Source organism: Syngnathus scovelli, chromosome 19, assembly GCF_024217435.2.
Source record: "Syngnathus scovelli strain Florida chromosome 19, RoL_Ssco_1.2, whole genome shotgun sequence".
Taxonomy (NCBI): domain Eukaryota; kingdom Metazoa; phylum Chordata; class Actinopteri; order Syngnathiformes; family Syngnathidae; genus Syngnathus; species Syngnathus scovelli.
In genome coordinates, this window is record NC_090865.1 from 5222070 (window position 1) to 5245956 (window position 23887).

Sequence of the window (23887 nt, forward strand, 5' to 3'; positions counted from 1 at the left end):
AAATATGAGTGAGCACATGTATTTATACACGGGATAGGCAGACGTGGACCAACTGCTCAAGGACACGTCCTCTCCGCTATTTTTGACACGGGACTTACCGTGCAGTTGCTCATTTATTGCATCATGTTAATCGTCCATCTTCACCTCTCAAGTCACGTCACACTTCATTGGTGGCATCACACAAAGAAGCAAAACACGTATATGGTGAAACTTGAATTTAATGGCACAATTGACCACCACCACCAATAATGTGACCTAGAAAACATTTTTGGAACATGAACATTCCCAGAAAAGTTTTGGTTCAAGTCCACTATTATTTCACTGGAGCAGCATGTCCCCACATTCCACTAGAGGGTGCCAGAGACCCACTTTTTAATTCTACCGCTCCTCATTCCTTCCAGCAGCGTCTGTCTTCTCCCTCTCACGCAGCAGGTGGCGTATGGATGAATTCTGCGTGGACAAGGTACTGGTCAGCAGCGGCATGAGGCCTCGGAAGCCCTCGCGCAGCTCCTCCACGTGTTTCTCCAGGCCGTGGACGTGCGTGTCCAGCTCGGCCCGGCAGCCCTGCACCTCGACCAGCACGTCGAACAGCGCCGTTTGTAACTGCGGGGTTCCCAGAGGAGACACAGGTCACAACAACGGTGCGTTGGCAATCGGCTGGAGATTCGCTCAGCGGTTAGTGCACTTGCCTCTCTCACCTTGCAGAGGTCCACCAGTGTGCTGCCCTGGTCTGCTAGGATTCGCTTGTCCATCTTGACGCGCCGGAGCCTGGACAGTGCACACATGGTTATATCGACTTTTTCTATCTAGTCAAATGATGACATGGACACTTACTGGTGGATGGCGAGCATCAGTTTGCGTTGGTGCATGCGGACCATGGTGTGATCTTTCTCCCTGGAGAGCTTGGTGTGCTTGTAGATGAACCAAGTCTCCCTCAGCACGTTTGCCGCCGCGTTCTTCATCTGCACCCAAAATAATATTCACTCGACGGCACCGAATGAGACGTGTAAATGGTTAGCAAACCCTTTTGGAGATGTGGGAGTCAATCATGAAGTTGTGCACGTGCTTCTCCGCCCGCGTCAGCTCTAGCTTCCTGGCCACCACCGCCACCACTAAGACGGTGCAGCCGGCCCCCTGCGATGGAATGTTTTAAAACACTAATCCGTCTGAGAAAAATAAAAATTTTTTGCTTACCATGATCCCGGTGAGGAGGCAGATGCTGCGTCCGCAGTAGGTGTGAGGCACCACGTCTCCGTAGCCGATGGACAGGAAGGTGACTGACACCATCCAAAGGGCCTCCATGTAGTTGCTGCTTAGGTCCCTGTAGTTGTGATGCCTGAAAAAAAACATTTATTTAAACAATTCAATCATAATTCGGTCAAAAATTATTTTTATTAGAGTAGCGACCTCTCGCATACGTGCAGCCCCCAGGCCGCCACGATCCACAACGAGACGCTGAAGATCATCAGCACGGTGCCGGGATAGGTGGTCATCAGGGTCTTGCCCACGAAGCGGGCATTGAAGTGGATCTACCAAGATTAATATTACGTAACATCCCACCCGCAATCTGGCTGTAGGTGAGCTAGACAGAGGTCATTTCCTTCGGCCGCATTTACAATTTGACGGGATTACAGGAGAGGTGACTTTGCTTGCTGACCAAAACAGCAGCACCACACCATGCTTAATTGTAGTACTGCAAAGCGATACCTTGTTGAGCGCCCCGATGCTACGCGACGCCGTATCGGTGAAGAGCCTGCTGTGTAGCATCATGGCGCGGCCCAGGAGGTAAAGCCTGAGGAACATTGGCAGCGCCAGCACGATCTCCAGCTCCGTCTCGGATAGCGCCGTCTGCACCTTCTGCTGTTGGATGTAGGCCACCAGGCCCACCGGGTACGGATGGATTGCCGCCGCCGCCAGCTCCAGGGCGATCAGGGTCAGCCGCTCCGTCGTCATGGCGATGCGCCAGTCCTCCGCGCTGCTGTCGTGGACGTAGAGCTATGACGGCCAGATTATCAGACTATCCCTGATGAAGCTTTCTGATACGGCAATGAAAAATGTCCCCCGTGTCGGGTTACCTGCACCTCGCAGCAGTGGTACGCTATGATGAGGCCCAGCAGAAGGATGGTGGAAAGGCTGATGATGGATTTGAGTGTGAGTGAGTAGATGGAGCTCTGTGGGTGGCACATACATACACACAGGTCATGACAAAGCTCAATCTATGGAGATCCTAGATAATCTTCTAATCTTACATGACTAATCCACTTGCAGGATGTAATGAACATGGTTTTATGGACATTGCCCTTTTCATGCAGGTCTATGTAGACATATCAAACCTTCGCTGACACCCACGTCACTCACCAGATCTGGCCCCGCCTTCTTTGTTTTTTAATAATACAAAATCTGATGACTAGAGTAGAATGGATTTGAATCATTCATACACAGGAAACCCATTGATTAGTGTGCCGGACCTTGCTGTAGACACTCCAAGAGAGTTCCGTTTCCGTGACCATCATGAACACGCCAAAAATCCCCACGGCCAGAGCGCAGTCGTTAAGCCGCTGCCTGCGGAGGAAGAGCGCCCTCCTACGCAGCAGCCGCCACCCGATGCTGTGCGTCTTCCAGTAGTGGTCATCCTTGGACTCCGTTTTGTGTTTGGGGTCGGAATGGCAGGGCGCCCCCGGTAGAGGACCCCGATCCTGGCTCGGGGGCGATTCCTGGGGCGGCTCGTCGTCCCTGCTGGTGACGATGATCTCCGGGAGGCTCTGGCTCATCTCCTGCCACTGGAGGCTTTGGACCGAGGGCCTGGCGGAGGTTTTGAAGGGGGACCCGTCATTTAAAGTGCAGACCTGGATTCTGGGAGCTCCAGAAGCCTTGGCTTTGTGCTCCTTCCTCTGACGTTTTTTCTCCTTGCATTTGACTTTGTCGGCCCTCCTGGGGGAGCATGGCGGGGCTCGGGTGCACCGGTGGCCGTTGTATAAAGGCATGGTGGCCATGGCTTGGGTCCGGTCCAGCCACACCGTGCGATCCGCGCACCTCTGAACGGCCGGGCAGATTCCGCACTGGGGAGGGCAGGCCCGGCGGGGGGAGAGTGTTCTGGCGGGAGGCAGCAGCGAACGCTGCTCCTCCACCTCGCATTCGTCCACCAGGGAAATGTTGACCATGGAGGTGGAGGAGCGCTCCATGGTGACGGATGGGCTCAACTGGAAGTAGAGACAGGACATGTTAGAAAAAAGTGTACGTGTATCTCCCAACACTATTAAACCTCCCTCCCCAACATTTTTTTTAACAATTAATCAAATTTGGACATGGAATTCTGCCCTAAAATCATTAAATGAAATTATTGTGATGAAATAAATAAAAAATATATATATATTTTGAGTAGCTGCATTACATGAGAATCAATATAAGGATACTAAAAAATTTTGTTATCTGTAAAATAATTTTTGGAAAAATCTTTTTAGTTTTAAACAAAAGGCTGAAACTTTCCAAAGTTGTAAAATATTATTTGGTTATCCAGTTTCTAAGTCTAAAAGCAACACAGGCAACACAATGAGTTTCTAAATACCTTACCTTTTATAAAACAATCTCTGAATTTGCTATTTCTTGAGATTTGGAAAAATCCTGCTGTCTGTGGAATAATAACAAAAAATCTGTCCTGTTGCACGTCCTCCCTTTAAAAAAAAAATAAAGATTAATATATGTACACTTGATATGATGAACGTACAGGAGTGGTGTGATGCAATCACATCATCAAATCCAATAACAATGGTCACGCTCCCGCCGAACAAACCTGTCCACCCACTAGCAGCCTGTCGGAGCTCCGCCCACATTCCTGATGAGGTTATGAGCTTCTTGTGTACGTATATGACATGTGATCACTGACCATACTTATATCTATGTCATGTCCCTGGCTGCCGTCCCGCCATCCGGACGTCTTCCTAAAAGCCGGGCTTAGTGATGGCGCAGACTCAACTTGCAGATGTTGCAAACAATCAGCTTTCCTCCAATAATTATCGCGTCATCATTTAGCAAGCTCAATTTAAGCGACAGATTATTTGACAATAATCAAGTTTTGGAAAAAGTTTGATTTAACATCAAAATTGGTCGGCACGTGTGCGATGAGGAGACCTACAAAATAAAAGTCTTCAAGAGGCCACTGGGCAGATTAAAGTTTAATCAAGAGAGGTCCAATACTTATGATCTTATGAAATATCAAATATGTCAGCCCTTAGGTGACAGGTGGAATATTAAGCCAGAAAGTCAGAACAATGACATCTCGCGCGGTTATTCATCCAAATCCGCTTGACAGATGGATCTACAGATAATATGGGTTGCTGCAAATGGATACGACGAATAAGGGGGGGTGGGGGGGGTCGTCTGGATCCGGGTAGTAGCGGGATAAAGAACGGTATTATCTAATCGGAAGGAGACGTGTATTAAGAGGTGGGAGGGGGAGCAAGAGGAGCCCATAAAAAGAAGAGTCCAAATCAACAACTTTGGGATGGGAACAAAAATTAAATAATCTGAAAAGTTTGATCTTGATTTATCTTAATCAGCAAACAGCCACAGGGGATTTTTTTTTAAAACAATTTACAGCGTATTCTTATTTTTTTTTTTTGCCATGACTCTTATGAGATTAGTGTACCTAATGAAGTGTCCCGCCAGATGTTAGTCTTATTCCAAACATCTTGCATCTGCCAGTCTGAATCAATTCAAACGTGCTGCCAAGTCGTGCTCAAAAAGCCTTAGTACGTCTATTCTTGTGTGTGTGTGTGTGTGTGTGTTGCCAATTTTCATTTAGTCTCCTCTGTTATTATTGCATCACCCCGTTGGCATCCAGGGCTAAATGAAATTAAATTGAGATGCTCAGGGCCGCTAATTGCTACAGATGTTCAACGAAAAGGATTAGCATCCCCCCGACAAGGCGTGCCACTTCATTTTCTGCAGTAATCATAACGAGAAAACAATTTAAACGAGATGTGTCCCGAATGACTTAAACACTCTTAGCTGATTAAAAGCGTGGCAGGATGAATATGAAATTTGAGATGGAATTTAGGAATTTCTAATTGGCCAGGATGCAGGAACAAAACAAACCACCGGAGGGAGCCCATGTGTCAATTCTTCGTAAACCCAATGAAGGATGGGTGAGTTTTTATTTAATCCCCCACCCTCGCCTCGACCCCCCACTTTGGAAAATTACATCCAAGTCTGACGGATGTTGTCCATCTTGAGGCCCACCTTGCCTGGCTGAGAAGCGTGACAAAAGGGGGCCCCAAATAGGTCAGAGGGGGCTAAGCGTAGACTCCCAGTAATAGGGTCATCCATTATACAATCCAACTCTTTCCTTAACCTGATTCAAGCTCCCTCCTTCCTTCCCGCTCGGCATTCATCAGCTTCTCAGCCCTTGCATCAGCATTCAGGCAATCCGGTTTAAAAATTGCCGAGGGCCTCCCACTATGGTGACAAAGTTTGATGATCATTGGCTTTTGCCCGTCGACATGAAATTAGGAGTCAGTAGCGGTACTACAAAAGGCTATTTTGTCTATTTTTGTTTGGTGTTCACTCCGACCTTCAGCCTTGTTCTCGTGTCATGGTGTTGTGTTTAATAAGGTCATCTTGCAGCGTCAGCCCCATTAAACATGACCCCCTCCTTCATCTTCAACCCCTTTGCCCCCACTGCCGATGGCTTTTTTCTTTTTTCCACCGTGCTCTCCATTTTAGTCCCACCTCTTCCTCTGAGTCTCTCTCTCTCTCTCTCTCTCTCTCTCCTCCGGCATCTGCTCCATCCTTGGCTTTGCTGCAGCTTCCTCCACCTCCTCCTCCTCCTCCTCCTCATTTCTGCCTTCCTGTCTGTCTGCTGCCACTCTTCTTCTTTCTCCTCCTCGTCGATCAGGATGTGGCGCTCGGCGGCTTTGCTCCTCTCGGGGATCTTGGCGTTGATCCAGGGTGAGCTCCTTACCGTATTTTGGATTCAAACTGTTAAAAAAAAAAAAAAAAAAAAAGATGAAGAGGGAAAAGTACAGGATGTGATGGGTCACCTGTTTGCTCTACCTACTCTGTCTGTGTTGCATGTCATCTTGTGTGACTCATAAAGTGTGTGTGTGTGTGTGTGTGGGGGGGGGGGGTACGGATCAATGCAATCGCACATACGAAATGCACACGCTTTCGACTCACTGCATCTTTCGTGTTTGTGTGCGCGCGCGGAAAACGTGTTGCTGCGGCTTAAACGTACAAACTTGACAGCCTCTCGCTCGTGCGTTTGTTGTCGGCGTCAAGTGGCGCCAAGGGAGACCACAAACGGATTCTGATTAAAAATTAAAATCTAATGTATAAATAGAGCAAATCACACAGAGGCTTCAAGTTCTGACAATTTTAAAATATGAAACTACACCTTCTGCTAGCTCAATGCTAACACACATTGCAATTAGCCATAGTCAGGCTAACAAAAAGCTCGTTTAGAGCAAGTTCATTGCAGGTTCATTAGCGTCAATAGGCCGTTAATTGGACTTTGTTTACTGAGCCGACTGCCGTGTTTCCCGCGAGTCTTCCGTCTTTGTCGCACAATCGCAGCTTTATCGAGCGCCGGCTCGAAATGTAATAAATGAGCACGGAAATGGATCGGTTAATTGATTTTTTTTGATTGATAGTGGAAGTATGACTGTACCATCTGACTTGACATTTCTTACACGCAAAAAAATATGCATTTTTAAAAATACATCATTAAAATATCAAATGTCACTCCTGGCAGTGTCTTCAGGGGGTCCTCACCAGAGAAACCTGCTGAAGAGCCTGCTGAAGGACTACAACCGTATGGAGCGTCCCGTCGGCAACGACTCGCACCCGCTCACCGTCACCTTTTCGCTCAGTTTGATCCAGATCATGGACGTGGTGGGTGGGGCCGCTCTTGTGGGACGCCGCCATTTTTGCAAAGAAATTAAATGTCTGACGTTATCTGGTAGGATGAGAAGAACCAGGTGCTGACCTCCAACATGTGGCTGCGGATGGTAAGGACGCCTGAGAGGTTTGTGGTACTTATCAACTTGGACATATGACTCGCCGGACGCAACATTAGGTACACCGTCTCGCTCTTCTCATTTGATGGTGTACCTAATGATGTGGCCAGAGGGTGCGCTTTGCATGTCAAGCCCTATTTCACAGGTGTCAAACTCAAGGCCCGGGGGCCAGATATGGCCCACCACATCATTTTATGTGGCTTGTGAAGACAAATTGTGCATTAAATTCGTGTCATTACTAGAATTGCAAATTGTCTTCACTTTTAATAATATCTTTAATAATATTTGACCAGTTTTTCCTCGTCTGATTTGATAACGAGTTATTTGTCAGTTTGTTTTGTAGCTTTTACTGTATATAATATGAGGTGCTTTTTTTTTATTTGGGTTGACAGTCATAATGGCCCGCCGAAAGAAGCTATGACTACAATGCGGCCCGTGAAAAAAATGAGTTTGACACCCCTGCCCTATTTATTCATTTTAAATATGAGTCGTATCTATTTATCTATTAGTAACATATGTAAAAAATAATTTGTGTCAAGAGCTGGTTCGACCACTATCTCCAGTGGAACCAAAGCGAACATCCCGGAGTGAAAAACCTTCGCTTCACCACCGACCAAATATGGACGCCGGATATTCTTCTATACAACAGGTAAGCTTTAAACACGTGCACGTACTCACATGTTCTAACGGTCCCCGTGATGCTTCCTCAGCGCAGATGACGACTTTGATTCCACCTTTAAGACCAACGTTCTGGTCAACTCCAGCGGGTATGCTGAATATTTGCCTCCAGGTGGGTCACTCGAGCGTCACAAAAACACTGGAAAATACAAGATTGTTCTTAACATTGCCCGACACAAAGTTGATGGAAGAATTCGTTCGGACGCGGTCGGGCGAACCCGCCTTCCTTCTCGTGCCGCTATCACTCAGTCAGCTCGCCATTCAGCATTCCGCACGGGTCCCTGCCTTTGCCCGCGTAGCCAAGGTTAATATTTCACGCCGTTGACATATGCCTCCAAAAAGGCTGCATAGACTTCCTGTTGAACCTCGCCGTCACGGTGCGTTCGCTGCCATGTTTATTAATAGAACACTGCGGCGGGTAAATAACTCACCGATGAGATTGAGATCAGAGACAATTAATTCTTTGCAGTCAAGAAAGGCTAACTTTGCAAATATTTGTGAAGTTGACTAACAGTATTTTATTTATGGAAAAGCCCACAATATTATTTTAAAAAAGCTAATAAAAAATATTTACACAGCAAAGATCACTCGATCTGAAAATATGGAAAATTTGCGAGCGAGGGGCCTCGAAATGTCATGTTGGTGAAAAAGGGGCTCCTTAAAATGACGGACTTTTATTTTGGGACTATGTCGAGCTAGCGCGAAAGAGAGAGACTCTTGTTTGTAAGTGTCGCCCCAAGGTTACAAGATGGATATCTGCAAGAGGAGAGGAGAGGCAGGCTGCCAACAAGGCGCTGGCGCACACTCTATGATTCCCAGGCCGGACACTTCATTAGGAACACCTGATTGTTTTGCAATGGAAAAACTCACCTATTTGCTGCTTTTGGTTTTTCTGCCCTCTGCTGCCACCTAGAGACATCAACATGGCATTGAAGTAGTACTAGTATTTGTTTTGCTTTTTTAAAATGAAAAGTATTAAAAAAAAAAAAAAAAAAAAACAGTTACGTGCCAATCACGTGTCCTGACAGGCATCTTCATGAGCACGTGCAACGTGGACGTACGCTGGTTCCCCTTCGACATCCAAAAATGCGTCCTCAAGTTCGGCTCGTGGACGTACGACGGCTGGCTGTTGGACCTCCAGATGAACGACGCTGACGTCTCGGGCTACATGCCCAACGGCGAGTGGGACCTCATCGGTCAGCCTTCAACACACAAACAGTTTGCAAATTTTTTTTTTTGCAAGTACTCGAGTACAGATTGTGCTTACTTAGGGGTGCCCGGCGCCCGCAACGTGGTTTTCTACGACTGCTGTAAGGAGCCGTACCCGGACGTGACCTTCATGGTGACCATACGGCGACGGACGCTCTACTACGCCCTCAACCTCCTCATCCCATGCATGCTGCTGTCCTCCATGACGCTTCTCATCTTCGTGTTGCCCGCTGACTCCGGGGAGAAGATCTCGCTGGGTGAGCAAAAAATACATAAATTATGGTACAGCCATTAATTGATTGCATTAATAATTATACTGTTTCTGTATATCCAAAAAAAGAATATATTGGAAATGAAATCACGCCGCACACATTTGCATTAATTCCGATTCTTGCAAGATGATGTAGCTGCCTGCAAGCGCACACAGACAGATATTTTGGGTTGTGATTGAAAAAAAAAAAAAACCATCTTTGCAAAGTGCGCCATAAAAATCTCCAAGTGGGACACTCCCCCCCTCTTCTTTCCTGCAAATATGATTCTAATACGCTCACATTCAACGCTCAAATGAAAGGGGTGAGGGGGGGGGCCGAGAGGGGATTACAGGAAGACGACGGGGAAGCGAGAAGCGAGCGCAAAAGAAAGTGGAGCACTCTTACAAAACGAGCGAATATCTTGTTAAGTGCGTATTTATTGGAATAATGCTGATGTTGCGTTATATGCCGACTCCTTTGGTACGCACGGCCAATTAAGCTATTGATGTCATTAATTGATGAAGCCGCATCTTCGATGAACATGCTCCGGACATTGTGGCCTTTCCTTTTTTTTTTACTGAGGATATTTCTGCCAGAGAAGCATTTTTGGTAATTGTTTGTGTTTGGAGTCGTGAATTACGACAGCGCTGTTGTTGGATGCAAATGCTGTTTAGGCCCCGTGTGAAATAAATGGAGGCGAGCATTACACTATGTCAAAAAGCAATTTAGTGGATGAGGCCTTGGGGTCGTTTGTCAAAAAAAAAAAAAAAAAAAAAAAAAAAGTACTTGGCTGCTCGCCCAGCTGGTATGTTGACTTTCTGGATGAGATCGATTTATTTTTATTTTTTTTTATTTCAGGCATCACCGTCTTGCTGTCGCTGACTGTGTTCATGCTGCTGGTGGCTGAGATCATGCCGGCTACGTCTGACTCGGTGCCGCTCATAGGTAGGCCTTCATTTTTTTAACGTATGTATTTTACATGTCGAAAAAAAACGTTAGCAGTTTCAACACTTTTTTTTTTTTTTTTTTTAGTGTTCCAGCTCCTCACTTTTACGGTTAGCTCGGCGTTTCCTTCCATCCCCACGTCCTGCTTGTCAGCTGATTACTGAGGAATTGAACGAGTTATATTACCAGTCTCGAGTGTCATATATTCATACTTTATAGCGCCGTTGGCACTGTTTCACATTTAATCAGACTTTTACGGGGACTGAAACACGACTACATTGCATGAATGCGAGACTTCATTAAAGAGCTTTTACAACCTGGAAAGCGCGACGGTCATATAAAAGTGATACAAAGACATCAAGTCGGGGTCCTAAATAGGGAGGCGTTGATTTCAGAGAGTCTTCCGGGACCTTTTGGATCTAGGGACTAAAGGGCTCGTGGAACTCAATGCATCTGTTCTATTTAATTCAAGGTCAGTACTTTGCCAGCATCATGATCATCGTGGGGATGTCCGTCATCGCCACCGTGGTGGTCCTACAGTATCACCACCATGATCCTAATGGAGGGAATATGCCAAAATGGGTGAGTTTGTTACCAGAAACGGAACCAGTGTAGCGATGCAGCATCCGCCCACCACTTTGGAACACGCGGCGTTGCCCTTGCGGGGAATCCAGCTCTGCGTCATCTTGGTGCTGTTGCTGAGCAAGGATTGAAATAGATCCCAATTTTTTTTTTAGAGGATAATCTACTCCTACATTTTTCTGATTTACCTGTGCACGGAGCAACGGAGGAACCTCGGGATGATGAAATTGATGACCCCTGACATGGAGGTCATAAAAGCCCAGATTTTATCATTTCCAGGTTTCCATTTCTGTGCAGTTTTATGATCCCCACTTCATCCTTTGATCTGGCGATAACAAAAGGACATAAAATCATTTCTTGAAATCAATCAATCATGTGACATAATGTACATTATTTACCTGCTGACTTCTGTGTCTAGGTGAAGCTTGTTCTTCTCCAATGGGTGGCGTGGTTCCTGCGGATGAAGCGACCCGGCGAGGCGGAAAAGCCCCGGAGACCCGCGTGCGCCCCCCATCTCCGTCGTTGCTCCTCAGGCTCGCACAGCGGGAGCATTCCCAACCACTGCGACCCGGCCGCGCACACTCACAATCTGCCCTCTCTCCACCAACCTCACCTCCACGTCCAATCCAGCTCCAACAACGGCAACTTGCTCTACTTCCAGGGGATGGAGGATCCTCCGCTGTTGTCCGATCCGACCCAGAGGGGTAATAACATCCCGGCGGGGCATCGCAGTCCACCCCCGCACCTCTGCGGATCCCCGCTGCCTCCCGCGCCCAACCTGGATACCGTCGGATGCCCCAGCACCGTCTCCAGCGGAGGTGGCTTTGGAGTTGGCATGAGCAGCGGAGCGTGCCAGGTTATAGGTCACGGCGACCCGCTACTTCAAGCCATCCTGGAGGAAGTGCGTTACATGGCGGATCGGTTCCGCGAACAGGACGAAGCGGAGCGCGTGGCCGACCAGTGGAAGTTTGCGGGTGCCGTCATCGACCGTCTGTGCCTCGTAGCCTTCAGCGTCTTCAACATCATCTGCACCATCTCCATCCTCATGTCAGCGCCCAATTTCGCCGACGCCATTTCCAAGGATTTTCTCTGAAAAGAACAAAGCAGATGAGGGGGTGTTAAGGTATCAAGCGGGCTCGGATCCAGCGGGAGTCCAGGAGACTAGGAGACAAAAGAAAATGCGGCTTTCTTTGCAGTACGCCGACCAAACGAACTCGATGAATAAAACACAAAGGGGGAGTCGAAGATTTTCGGGATAAATCAGAGCTGCAACAAGCGAACAGTGTCCGGGTGAAATGGAAGAGAAAGTAGAGCAGAAAAGGAAACTCAGCATGAGGGAAAGGCCTCAACGTTTGGTAGAAATGGCGGAACGAGGGGGACAGGCCGAACAGGTCGAGGTAATCCCCGCTGTAAAAAGTGCCAACTTTATTTAGACCCTAACACGGAATGTCGGGACTAAAATAGACTTAGCAGGTCTCCGTGTGAAAGAAGCTCTAGTGTGAGGAAAGAAATTCCTTGGAGAACAACTACAAGGACATGCAGATTTTTTTTTTTAAAGAAGAGCAGAACGTGGTGCTCATCCATTATTCAAAGGTCTAATAGCAGTCAAATTAAAAAGTCCTCCCGTCGTCTTTAAGACGTGACTGATCGGCTATGAAAAGATGACCTGGGTACTTTATATTTCCAAGGGCCTCATTATCCCCTGCAGCTTACACACCTCTTCCCCGAAATGAATTAAAGAGACACAGATCTCAGATCAGCGATAAAAGGGTCCAGAATCAATCGAGAAGAGCGACGTCAACAAGGTTTGTCATACACGAAGCAAAAAGCTCAATCAATAAGAAAGATTTCCGTGGCACATTTGCTAATTTGTATCTAATGGAAATGAAGACGCATCAACACAGCCTCAGGAGATCCAATAATAGAGTCACAGTGAAACTGCCGGTTATTGATTGACATTGGTCATTTGATATTTGAAATAGCATTGGTTTGATCCTCTGCCCAGCCATTTTGTACTTATGTGGCCGATTGATGTCATACTTAAAAAAGAAAAAAAAAACAGCCAGCAATTTCTGTTTTTGCTGTAGTTCTTTCCCAGTGTTCAGAAAACCAGCATCTTCGTGTTTTTATCATGATGAAAATAAAAATTGAACGTACCTTTTGTTTGTTTTCCTAAAAAAAAAGAATGAGGAGAATTGACTCATCGTTCAGGAGATGGGCGGATGAGGGGAGGTGGTGGCAGGTAGGAAGGGCTCAGTCCTTGGATTTATTAGAAAAGCCCTGTAGAACATCAAAGTGCAGGTCAAATCACTCCATCAACACAGACAGGAAGGAGAATTTCATTAGTTGCGTGGCCATCACTATATCAGCGTTAGAAATAGAAAGTGCTGCATCAGCAATTTTTTTTTTGGAGGAGTCACAAAATGACAAATTTAATTCATCCAATAAAAAAAAAAAATCCTCCATTTCATCAGGTCTGCAATAAAGATGGTGGCGGCGGAAATATCTAATTGCTAATTGGGCAACAGGTTACTCATGAGACGTACCATAAGATGGATTTTCCCCAAATCTTCTCGTGTACATTACACCGCATCTCCGATCCAATCAATGACTTTTAATTTGCACGGGCCAGCGGGGCTGGTCGATGGAAGCTGACAAGAAGCAGACGATGGAGGAGGAGGAGAAGGGAGGGGGCGAGTAAGTAGACGTCTGCAGTCGAGAGATGAGCCCGTCCAGTTGCTTGATGGATGCTCGCTTGCGATGGTTTGGCTCGATTCAACCTGAAACGTTCCTTTATCCACTCCAGAAAATACTGAATGCAATTTTGTATATACTGTAACTTTATTTAAAAGGTTACAATTCATGACTTTACAATTGTCCATGTTGAGGCTCTTTCTTTTAATGGCGCATAAACCATTCGTTGATTTTTTTTATTTTTTATCAAGATAAAAACAGACTTCATTTTTGTAGCCTATGAGTCATTTGTCATCGGCGCGTGCTTCCGTCGTTCAGAATAATCCATTGTCAATAAATAAAAAAAAAAAAAAAGAAATGTGAGTGCATTATGTTTTTCTCCCCTCCGACTATTTACAGGTTGACGAAACGCATACAAAGTAAAAAAAAACAAAAAAAAAACAGAACTTACATGTCAGCATCTCCTCGCAAACAAACGTTTCTTGTCACGGCCTGATTGCAGCAAACACACACGGCAAAACTGTTTGTGTGAAGAAATTAAGCAAACAAAGGTGAAATGAATGAGTCACAGCACAAACAAAGACACACACACACAACATAACCGCTCTGGTGGGGGCCATTTTGTAAATCATATATATGTGGAAAATCTGTGGCAAAGGGAATTTTTAGGATAATCCGACTAATTGTGACTTTTGTTTGTTCTGATCTTGGCTCACAATCTCAAGTGTGCTCTTTAACATTCCTGTCGTCTTCCTCCGCTTCCAAGCAAAGCGAACAGGGTGACATTCACCTCGGCGATAGCGGAGAATGACAGCGTGCGTGGGCCGCACACACACACAAAGCCGAGGCCTCAACTCCATTACATGGAGCGGAATTAGTCGATTTGCCGAGACTGAGAAGGAGAACGGTCGTGGGGAGTCTGCGATGGTGCTGCCGTGGCAACCACATTGCAGCGTAATGATGGCGGAGTAACTAGAAAAGGGAAGAGGAGGGTGCAGACGAGCGAGCGAGCGAGCGAGCGAGCGCTCGCCCTCGAGATCGGGAAAAAAAAAAAAGATTCATCCATCTTCTAAATGACTGACTTGCGCTCAAATAAATGAACCCACACGATGATCCTATCTGATAGCAACGATGTCGACGTGGCATCTGTAAAGCTGACGGAGAACCCCAAGCGAGCACCATTGGCTGATCTGACAAATGTAATGACTGCCAAGTCACAGGCTGCAAAAACGCCCGACACAAAAAAATAATCCTGCCGCCGACGCACCTGTCAAACGACAACCCCCCCCACCTTGCTGGGAATCAACAACAGGTCACAACAGCTCAATTTATCTTCATCCGCCCAACCGAAACATCCGGCCCTTTTTGTGTGACTAACCACGACTATCGCGCACACACAAAAGGACTAATACTGCGGCGTGTGAGCGAGACGGCGCTCAGGTAGTTCGAGACACGCAAACACACCATCTGACATGGTTAATGGAGACATCTGCAGGGGAGGGACACTTAGCTGCCTGAGCTACACAGCCCCAGGCATCACATTCACACTTAGCATCTGCTGCCCCCTATCTTCCGTTTTCGAAAGCTGCAGGCCGTGACTAACCCCAAACACTGATTTTGCCTCAACCCAATGCAATTCTATGGAAAGCCTATTTTTAAGAGCCGCTTAAGATTTTGTGCAATGAGTCAACTTGTACTAGTTAGGCCGAGACTGCGTCCTAATAAGCAAGGTGCATGATCGAGGATATCGAATAAATGCTCAAACGGCTTTCAATAGAATTCATGATAATCAATTAGAGCTCTTATATTAATCTATATTTGATCAGGAAAAAAAAAAAGGCTTGTTAAACGTACACGCAATAAGATTAGTTACGTTTTGTTTATGGACAAAACAACAAGAAAAAAAACAAAAAAACAGACCCCACTAATAGAAAACGTCTTTGTTCATGTCCAGCATCAGACTTTGCATCGTTCGGTAGCGCAAACAAGTTTTTTTTTTCTTCTTCTCGCTCAGTCCATTTCCCACTCGGGGCCGGGCATATCGTCCCGCCGCTCGCGTTTCCGGTTCGCACTCCTGTCTGTCGCACGCCGGACCGAAGTGTCGGCGGCTCGTACGGGAGGGGAGGGGGTGAGCGTCTCACAGACACACAGAATGGAGATCCGTAATGAAATGACTTGCCTTCATCGCCCGTCTTGGTAAGTGTCCCTGGCTTAACGTGTGACGGATTCGTCGCCCCCCTCTTGCGAAAAAAAGGTCGATCCCAGTTTTGGGGGTGCGGCCTACCTCCGCCCGTACCTCAAGTTTTGCTCTCGGGGTGGGTGTGACGATGCGAGTGGAACAGTTCAATGTGGGACGGGTTTGTGGATTTGCTTTTGTCTAGGACGTGGCAATCTCCCCCCCTAGGTGGCGCCATCCCTTCTGCTGCGTCTCCAGAGGCGGCAGAAACTCTACAAAACATGAGAGAACATGTCATACGTGACAATCGTGCGCAGACGTCCTTGCGTGGTCCCCGAGAGCATTTAACACGTAAAAAGGGGTGTGCGGACTTTCGCTATCCCGCTCGCAAGTTGTTGTTGGCTGTTTTTAGCATGCCTACCGTTGTTGCTGCAGTTTTTGTTGTCTTTATCAGAAGCCTCTTCCTCAACCTGAGAGCAAAGAAATCTAAAATTAATTCAGGACGTAGCACACACACAAAGGCACAAAAAGACCTTTCTGCCTGAGTGTGTTTGCAAAGATAAGGCTATTAATGAGCCATTTTTAGACATCTGAACTTGGGAGTCAGGCGGCCCCCCCGAGAATGGAAGAGGAAAGGAGTGGTCCTTACCTGCTTCCTCCACTTGAGTTCACAAAAGACCCGCTCGAAGCACTCGTGCATGTAGTTGAACTGCCGACAGCAAAAAAAAAACAAATCAGTCCGGGGAATCTTTTTGAATCAAAGCGATTTGTTTGTCACTCACATATGGAGTGAAAATCTTGACCCAGCGAGGTTTCTTCTCCCCCCGGGCGTACTCGAAGCAGAAGGCCATGCCCTCCTCGTCCGTGTCCCAGCGCTGCATCTCGCCCCATTCGAACGCAATCACCTGGTTCTGCGAAGGACAAAAAAAAAAAAAGGGCGTCTTTAGCTAAGCAAGTCCGATTTGGGTGGGCAACCATCAGCCTGTTCGCTCGCCTCCAGCGTGCCGTCCTCGGTGCAGGCGTGCAGCTTGAAGTGATGGATGCTGACGGCCGTGACCACGTGGCCCTTCCTTCGGGAGTCGCAGGCGCAATGGGGGAAGACCACCTCGTTGTAGCCCTCGCACGAGCGCAGCTGACTCAGGTACTGAAAGGACACACGCAACACATCTCGATGATCATATATTAAATTGGGAAGTTAGGGGGGGGTTTCTTCTACAATCTTTTTCCGTCCAGTAATGACTCTAGTATGTATAGTAGCAGCGTTCTCGAGTCCACTGCCCGGACAAAGACGGTTCTGTGGCACTGACCGTGGCCATCTCGCGCTGCTCTGCCAGCTTCTGCAGCTGGTAGGATTTGTCCTCTGTTTTTATGAATCCCTTCTTCACATCATCCAGTGCCTGGATGGCAACGGAGAGCAGAGAGAAAAGATCGATTCAGGCCATTTGGCGCCATGCAGTTTTTTGTTTTTTGTAGAAGACTCAAGTCTCGCTAGACGAATCGCTACCTGGTGAAAGCAGTAGTGCAGCGCCAGCGGGTTGTCTCGGAGCAGTTCCTCCTCCTGGAAGCTGAAGAGCCACTTGCGCAGCGCCAGACAAGTGCCCGGCACGGCCGACGTGTAGTTCTGAATGTAAAGCTTGTGTGGGAACTCGTTGGGCGCCAGCTTTCGCACTGGAACAATAAAGAACAATTTGTTACTATATTCCTGTTCAAACACTTTGATGCAAAGCTCTTACCAAATGTGTGATTGATGACCTCAAAGAGGGCAAAGTAGCTGGCCATAATACTGTCCATTCCGACCTTCACCACCAACGCCTGCCGGAAGAGCGTTTGTCATCACAATCGTGCGTACTACATTAAGATTTAAAAAAATAATAATAAAAAAACCCCCGAAGAAATCAGAAGAGAACCTCCACCTGGTAAACTTGATCCGTGGTGCTGTTCTTGCGCACCCTGACGGAGATGGTGGTCTTGTCGGGCAGCGCCACACGCAGCTCCACGTCCGTCACGCCGTTGTAGTTCTGTGCGGTGGAAGGAAAGTTACGTTTGGTTTGAGCGCTGGCTGCTTTGATGCCTGCAAATAATTTCACGGCTTGGATTATCAAGTCGCATACCTCGTCGGATTCCGAGAGAAACTCCTGCATGATGTCGCTCTCCCCAATCACCCGCACAGAACAAACTAGACACACAGAGAGGGGGGGCTGAGAAAATAATCCCACCAACACCTTTGGGGTGTCAAAATGTCTGCGCACGTACCTCGCTCCAGGTATTCTTCAAGTCCGCGGCGCCGGGCGTCCAGTTGCTGCTCGGACAGCGAGAAGGGCCACTTCCCGGGTAGCTTGGGGAAGTTGAAGTTGGAGAACTCGCGCTTCAGGTTCTGGTTGAGGATAGCAAACTCCCGGTAGCGTTTGGAGCACAGCTGCCGGCCCGACATGTACACGTTGTACACCTAAAAAAAACAAAAAAATCGGTTCTATAACTGCTTCAGCTTGTTTCAATCGAACATCTAGCAACCAGGTACTCACCACAAACCTCTCGGAGTGCTGCTCCACGTGCTTGTACGTGGGGATGGAGATTGGTACGGCTTGCTTGTCGCTGTAGTCGTAATTGGGCTGCACGTCCTCGCCTCCCTCCAGGCCGTCGACCTCCTGAGGCGGGACCGACAGCACGGCCAGCACCAGCTCCTTCTCGCCGGCTCGGATCAGGTCCACCACCTGCTTGTGGGTGGCGCCCTCCACGCTCACGCCATTGCTGGAAGCAAACGCGAAGCACCGTGTTAACTAAATGTCGCTAGGATAAGAAGTTTAATGCGTCTTCTGATGGCTGTTTTTTTTTTTTTTTTTTAAATTGTTCCACAATGTACAGCGTTATCATCAGGACAACAACAGAATAACTCAGATACGGCTCTCGCTCGGTCGTGCTGTCATCCACCTGCTCGCTTGGCCGAGGCCAGATGGCAGCAGCATCGGATGTCTCGGCTAATCTTCCAAAGAGCAACGGCGACAACGAGCTGATTGGTTATTTATTCAACACTGCCATTATATGCTAAATATGCAGTGAGTCATATAGAAAGTTTTAAAAAGCCAATCTCGTAGATTAAAGTAAATGTCAAAGCAACTTGATTTTTCATGACACGTCAAAGCTGTGCTTCCTTTAAATCAGTGCTTGCTTCCCCCCCATATGAAATGAAGTTCCTCCAGGGTATGCTAATCATGTATGGCCAAAATTTGACTCATAAATGAAAGACAAACACCACAGCAAACACAAATCAATCCGAATTTGGTCAGAAAGTCAAAAATAACACCACTCCTATAACAAATCATCATATTTCCTTCTAAGTATGACTGAATGTCTTTAGACAAAATCACACTTGTGGTTTCAACAAAATGACTAAATGTCTTTAGACAAAATCACACTTGTGGTTTCAACAAAATGTTGACTTGCAAAACTGATTCATTTCTGGTTTGCAAAATTACAAAGAGCACCCCTCAAAACAGGTTAATTTCTGTTCCATCAAAGGCGCTGAGACGACAACCTCTCCAGTCACTCTCTGCTCTTTTTAACTTACAAGCTCTTTTCCCTCTTAATTTATTCCCCATAAATTTCTGAGGTAGTAATTCCAATGGATGAATAAAGCTTTTGGAGCTCATTAAGTGTCCCTAAACTTTTGACAAGTATACAAATGCACATTACGCGTAACTGCAAAGTCAGAATATTAATTTTTCGTGTTTACGTAAATATGACTTTTAACTAAAGAGGGGGGAGAGAGATTTAAAAAAAAAAAAAGTATTGAAGCATGCGGAGTGTTTAGCTAGCCTGACAGGCACACACAACGAGTTGACGAACCGGAGGGACAACACTGCGGTCTATTGTCCGAAGTTTGAACGACAAATATGTCGGCAAAACGTCAGAAAGGCTTTCTTACTTTCAAATGTCAAACCTATGTTGAATACGTCGGCAAAAGACGGGGAGGGGAACCGAGACGATAGCTACCTGGGCTAGCTGCTTGGCTGAAGCTAATCAACATGCACAGCTCGTCGTGCGTGCAACTTATTATGTAAGCTGTAAATTGGCCTAAATTACTTTTAGTATTTAAGATTATTTAGCAACGCAGGTTCTGACTAAAACCACGACGAGTGGTTGATAATCACATATTTATGAAGAGGGAAGAAACGATTAAAGCTAGCGGCGGTGGCTAGCCGGGAACGAAGCAGACTTACACTTCCAGGATCCGGTCACCTTTGGCGATGCCCGCCCGGTCCGCAGCCCCGCCGGGCAGCACGGCGCTGACGTGCTGAAGGGGAGCGTACAGTTCCCCGTTGATGCTCCGAAGCTGTCCGCCTTCGCTGACCTGCCCGCGGACATTAAAGCCGTAGCCCGACTCGGACTTGACTATCCGCACCATCCGCGGACCCGACGTAGCCGTGGCCGGGCTTAGGCCCGCAGTCCCCGCCGCCGGTGCGGACACAGCCACCGGGCCGTTGTGGTGGGATGCCGAAGGGAGAGCCGGCCGCGTTTCATCGCTCCCTACATCCGCCATCTTATCCACGGGCCACTGCTGTCTATTGCTGCCCTCCGGTCGGCGCTGGCTGTCTGCGGGGCTAATTCAAAACAACGAACTCCGGCTCCGTCCCCGCTGCGGCGTTACTACCTCCGCACACACACACACATACAGAGACAATTGGTGACGCCCATCGGGAGCATCACGGGACGCGACGTGACGTCACTAGGGGGCGTCGTCACATTTCTCAAATCTCAACTATGCAACTTCACAAAAAAGAAAAGTGACGCTTTGATCACGTTTTTTCCCCCACTGTGATAAATAAAAATGCCGTTAAAAACATCTCATGAATTTTTGAGGGACGCAAGTCTCCAGTATTACAAGTACTGCAACACCAATGCTAATTTCCTTACCCAGTCTATGATGTTTCCCATTATGTTATAGCAATAAGCTAGCTGAAGTTATGCTGTTTGGTGACATTCATACACGACTAAAGAAAAGTAATCCAGAGAAGTTGCCCATCTGTTAAAGACAACACTTTTTTTTGTAACAACATTTTGGCACAGTGTTGAACAGGGTCAGGTCAGCAATTTGTCTCATGCTACATTTCTCTACATTCATTGTTGCTGCTTCAGGGCATTCATGTTTTCCAGTTCATCTAAGATACACGTGTCAATAGACAGAATTGGGACAGTTGCAGAAAAAGCTGCACATACACACAGAAAAAAGACCCAGTTTTACCAGATTCATGTGAAACATGTAATACATGTCCTGCAAGTGTGAAAGAGTACAAAACATGGATGCTGTTATGGTCATAATTTGAACCACATCACCGAATTCTTTTAAAATACAATTTGTTTTAAATAATGTATATTAAGACAAAAAGCTTGAGCATGATTTATTATCAAACGTTAAACTCCTTTCTTTGAATCTCAAACTACCGTATTGGCCCGAATATAAGATGAGGTTTTTTTTCATTGAAATAAAACTGAAAAAGGGAGGGTCGTCTTACATTCGGGGTCTAGACAAAGGCTTTTTTCAAATTTTAGTCTTGAAAAAGGGGATTGTCTTATAATCAGGGTCGGGTCGTCTTATATTTGGGCCAGTGCGGTAATTGAATCAACAGTGCCCCCTGCTGGTTGCAATAATCCAGCAACACCACAAAAATGTTCAAATGAGTCGACGATGTTACGGTCGCATTCCTACAAAACACACAACAGCAACAGTTGGGTATTTTTCATGTTGTTTATTATTGACCTGAAGTGCGTATGACTTGAAGGTAGTTCAAAAATGTTTGGCTCTATTTTTTGCCTTGCACCAAGCTCTCTTGCATTATCATAGCGAGGGAAGCCACCAGGCTGACAAACTCCATGAAATCCACGCTGTTGTCGCTGTTGGCATCCAGATCCTTGAAGAGGCCGTCGATAGCTGCCTGGTCCTTGGCTTTCTACTCAACACAAACACGCGTATTTAGAATGACTTCACATACTTTCCACGCACGTTTGCTGGTATGCTGTGCAGTCACTTACCCCCAACTCCAAGCCGAATTCGTTTTTGAGCATGTCCTTCACCTCTCCTTTATTCATGGCGTTCGCGTCGCCCTCCTTGCCGGCATACCTTTGGAAGGCGTTGATGAGTAAAACGATGGCGGTCTGAACTTCACCCATGATGACTGCAGAAAAAATTTTGAAGGAAAAAAAAAATTGTGAGATAACTCCACATCTCAATACGGTCATTAAGCATACAACCTCACAATACATCCTCAATTTAAAAGTAGATGGCCTCTTTTTTTTAAATCTTTTAGCGCCCTCTAGGAGGCTGAGTAACGCATGTGCATGCTTACTGGAACACTGCCCACTGGGACCACACAAGGCCTTGTGCTGGTGAAACACTGACACACTACCAGACCGCCTTGTTTATTATACCCTCAAGTTGAGGGAGTGGTTTGCAGAGAGGGGGAGACTAACAAACAAGCTTTTTGTCCAAGACATAACCACATGAATTCATCTTTTTGTGTCAGGAACGGTTTAAACGCCGCTCCCTTTAGTTCGAGTCAACATTGCCAAGGTGACAGCGTCGCGTCTCCAGGTGTGCCAACTCGATTAAAACGTGACGGATATAGTTGCTTAATCACAGACTAGAGTTTCTGGAATATGAAGAAGCAAAGAGAGGGTTTAAATTGTGCAGAGAGACGATAAAAAGTGTCAAGTTGAGTGATGCACCCAGGCTCCCTTTCGGTGGGTGTGGTCGTCCACGCAAACAGATGTCTGACATGAATACATGGAAAGTATTTGCAAAGCTAAGCTCAAAGATCACCTAACTTAATCATTAAGAAAGATAATAAAATGCTTTTCTGTGATTTCCACTCACCTGAGTTGTTGTTGTTGACGTGGAGAAGTGTGAGTGGAGAAATGAAGTGATGAGGAAGTCGATGCGGGGACGCCTTTATAGCTCCGCCACGCCCTCCATCATCCCTCCCTCTTAATGTTCCCTTTTATCTCTCACTCCTCCTTCCCTCGGATCCGTTTTCACTCTGACTCTATTTCCTCTTTAAAACGAGATTTTGTTGCATAACTTGAAGTGCAAAATCAAAAACAGCATTTGTTTCCCAATCACTTTTCACTTGTGCGCACGCCACTAAGAAACTTTATTCACATTCTGATTCTGCAAAGTTTTTTTTTCAGTGGCAAGTTTGAGTCACTAGTCTCATTGTTGCATTTTTTTGCGGCCGGGGTGAGTCACAACCACCACCGCGCCAATGTTCATTCCACACACATGCCCGCACGGAACTCAATGCTGTGGAAACGTGTTGCAAAACAGCACCCATTCGCCTTTTTTTTCAACTGTAAAGTGGACAAATCATTTAAAATTATTAATTTTAATGACTTGTTTACAAATACTTCACAGTGCCTGGAACACACTTGAAACAGCCAGAGTTGGAAACTGACTTAAAATTTAGAGTCACTTTCAAGTGCTGGCCAGACAACAGCATGTTTTACACAAGGTAAGCAGAGCTGCATTGACTTTAATTGGATGCACTTTGTGGTTTTATATGAGCATAATAAATAATAATCTGAAAGATTTATGTAACAAGCATGCATACACTACTAGCAACATGCTACAGCATGTAGCGTAAAACATGGATTAGCATTGGCTAACGAGGTTAGCCTCTAAGCGTCTCACAAGCACAAGTGAAATGCCGTTACGCTTGCAAGTGAAATGCTCAAGCCCAGACGAGAAAATGCTCTCGCAGTTACTGGAATGCTCTCACACACACATTAGTGAAATGCTCCCTCGCAAATAATGTCCACCGTTAAGACACATTTAACATTGTTGTGTTTCTTTTATGCCATCTAGTGGTTTAATCGAAAATTACACATCAGTTGTGATATTTAATGTCATCTAGTGCTCGAAATGGAACATTACAATTCCAGGCCAAAATGTTGCGATCCATTCACACTCACGCTGGATTGTAACCTAGCAACCTGCTTGTGTTTGCACTGTAACCATAACAACTGGAAAAAGGGCGTGTGCAGCTCGTGATACACACTCTTACCCTTTGCCCCGATTTATGACTTCCAGGCCCTTAAAGGGGCAAATTCTTGCAGCATACGGTTCCAATCATTGAGTTAAACAACTAATCAGAATTTTTTTAAAACAATCCTGCATTTGACTGGTCAAGTTGGCTCGTGCTTTCCGGTGGTGTTACGCAACATTCAGCTGACATGAGGCACAAAAAGAGGTATTGAGTGGAAAAACACGGAGGAGCAGTCTTTCCTCACAACTTCTACAAGTCTTAAAGCGTCCTATAGTTGGTAGGGCGTGCTCGCTGTGGAATGTT

The 23887-nt window shown here is 46.5% G+C and overlaps 4 protein-coding genes across 5 annotated transcripts; 1 reads left to right on the top strand and 3 right to left on the bottom strand.

Moving 5' to 3' along the window:
* Positions 1 to 200: 200 nt before the first annotated feature.
* Positions 201 to 5842, bottom strand: LOC125987210 (small conductance calcium-activated potassium channel protein 1). Of its 2 annotated transcripts, XM_049751424.1 has the most exons (11): positions 5728 to 5842; positions 3571 to 3671; positions 2469 to 3200; positions 2076 to 2171; positions 1708 to 1995; positions 1408 to 1529; positions 1195 to 1336; positions 1024 to 1134; positions 835 to 962; positions 690 to 768; positions 201 to 603 (listed from the first exon to the last, which is right to left on the bottom strand). In XM_049751424.1, the coding sequence occupies exons 3-11, from the start codon at positions 3180 to 3182 to the stop codon at positions 379 to 381; spliced, it is 1905 nt and encodes a 634-aa protein (XP_049607381.1). In that variant the 5' UTR covers positions 3183 to 3200; positions 3571 to 3671; positions 5728 to 5842; the 3' UTR covers positions 201 to 378. The 2 variants fall into 2 exon arrangements, with proteins under 2 accessions (XP_049607381.1, XP_049607383.1); XM_049751426.2 differs by having other exon boundaries at positions 699 to 768; positions 3571 to 5733.
* chrna11 (cholinergic receptor, nicotinic, alpha 11) lies at positions 5828 to 12835 on the top strand. Its single transcript, XM_049751453.1, has 10 exons — positions 5828 to 5946; positions 6749 to 6888; positions 6960 to 7004; positions 7553 to 7662; positions 7724 to 7803; positions 8720 to 8887; positions 8963 to 9157; positions 10010 to 10096; positions 10569 to 10678; positions 11097 to 12835. The coding sequence occupies exons 1-10, from the start codon at positions 5895 to 5897 to the stop codon at positions 11769 to 11771; spliced, it is 1662 nt and encodes a 553-aa protein (XP_049607410.1). The 5' UTR covers positions 5828 to 5894; the 3' UTR covers positions 11772 to 12835.
* A 665-nt stretch (positions 12836 to 13500) lies between these two features.
* snx27a (sorting nexin 27a) lies at positions 13501 to 20226 on the bottom strand. The gene is made up of 13 exons (XM_049751449.1): positions 19766 to 20226; positions 18071 to 18296; positions 17802 to 17994; positions 17660 to 17724; positions 17462 to 17566; positions 17282 to 17360; positions 17053 to 17216; positions 16856 to 16945; positions 16543 to 16692; positions 16331 to 16459; positions 16198 to 16257; positions 15970 to 16018; positions 13501 to 15820 (listed from the first exon to the last, which is right to left on the bottom strand). Exons 1-13 carry the CDS (start codon positions 20083 to 20085, stop codon positions 15750 to 15752), a joined length of 1701 nt encoding a protein of 566 aa, XP_049607406.1. The 5' UTR covers positions 20086 to 20226; the 3' UTR covers positions 13501 to 15749.
* Positions 20227 to 21277: 1051 nt separating this feature from the next.
* LOC125987309 (ictacalcin) lies at positions 21278 to 22584 on the bottom strand. Its single transcript, XM_049751629.1, has 3 exons — positions 22417 to 22584; positions 21576 to 21718; positions 21278 to 21493 (listed from the first exon to the last, which is right to left on the bottom strand). The coding sequence occupies exons 2-3, from the start codon at positions 21711 to 21713 to the stop codon at positions 21347 to 21349; spliced, it is 285 nt and encodes a 94-aa protein (XP_049607586.1). The 5' UTR covers positions 21714 to 21718; positions 22417 to 22584; the 3' UTR covers positions 21278 to 21346.
* Between the last annotated feature and the right edge of the window lie 1303 nt (positions 22585 to 23887).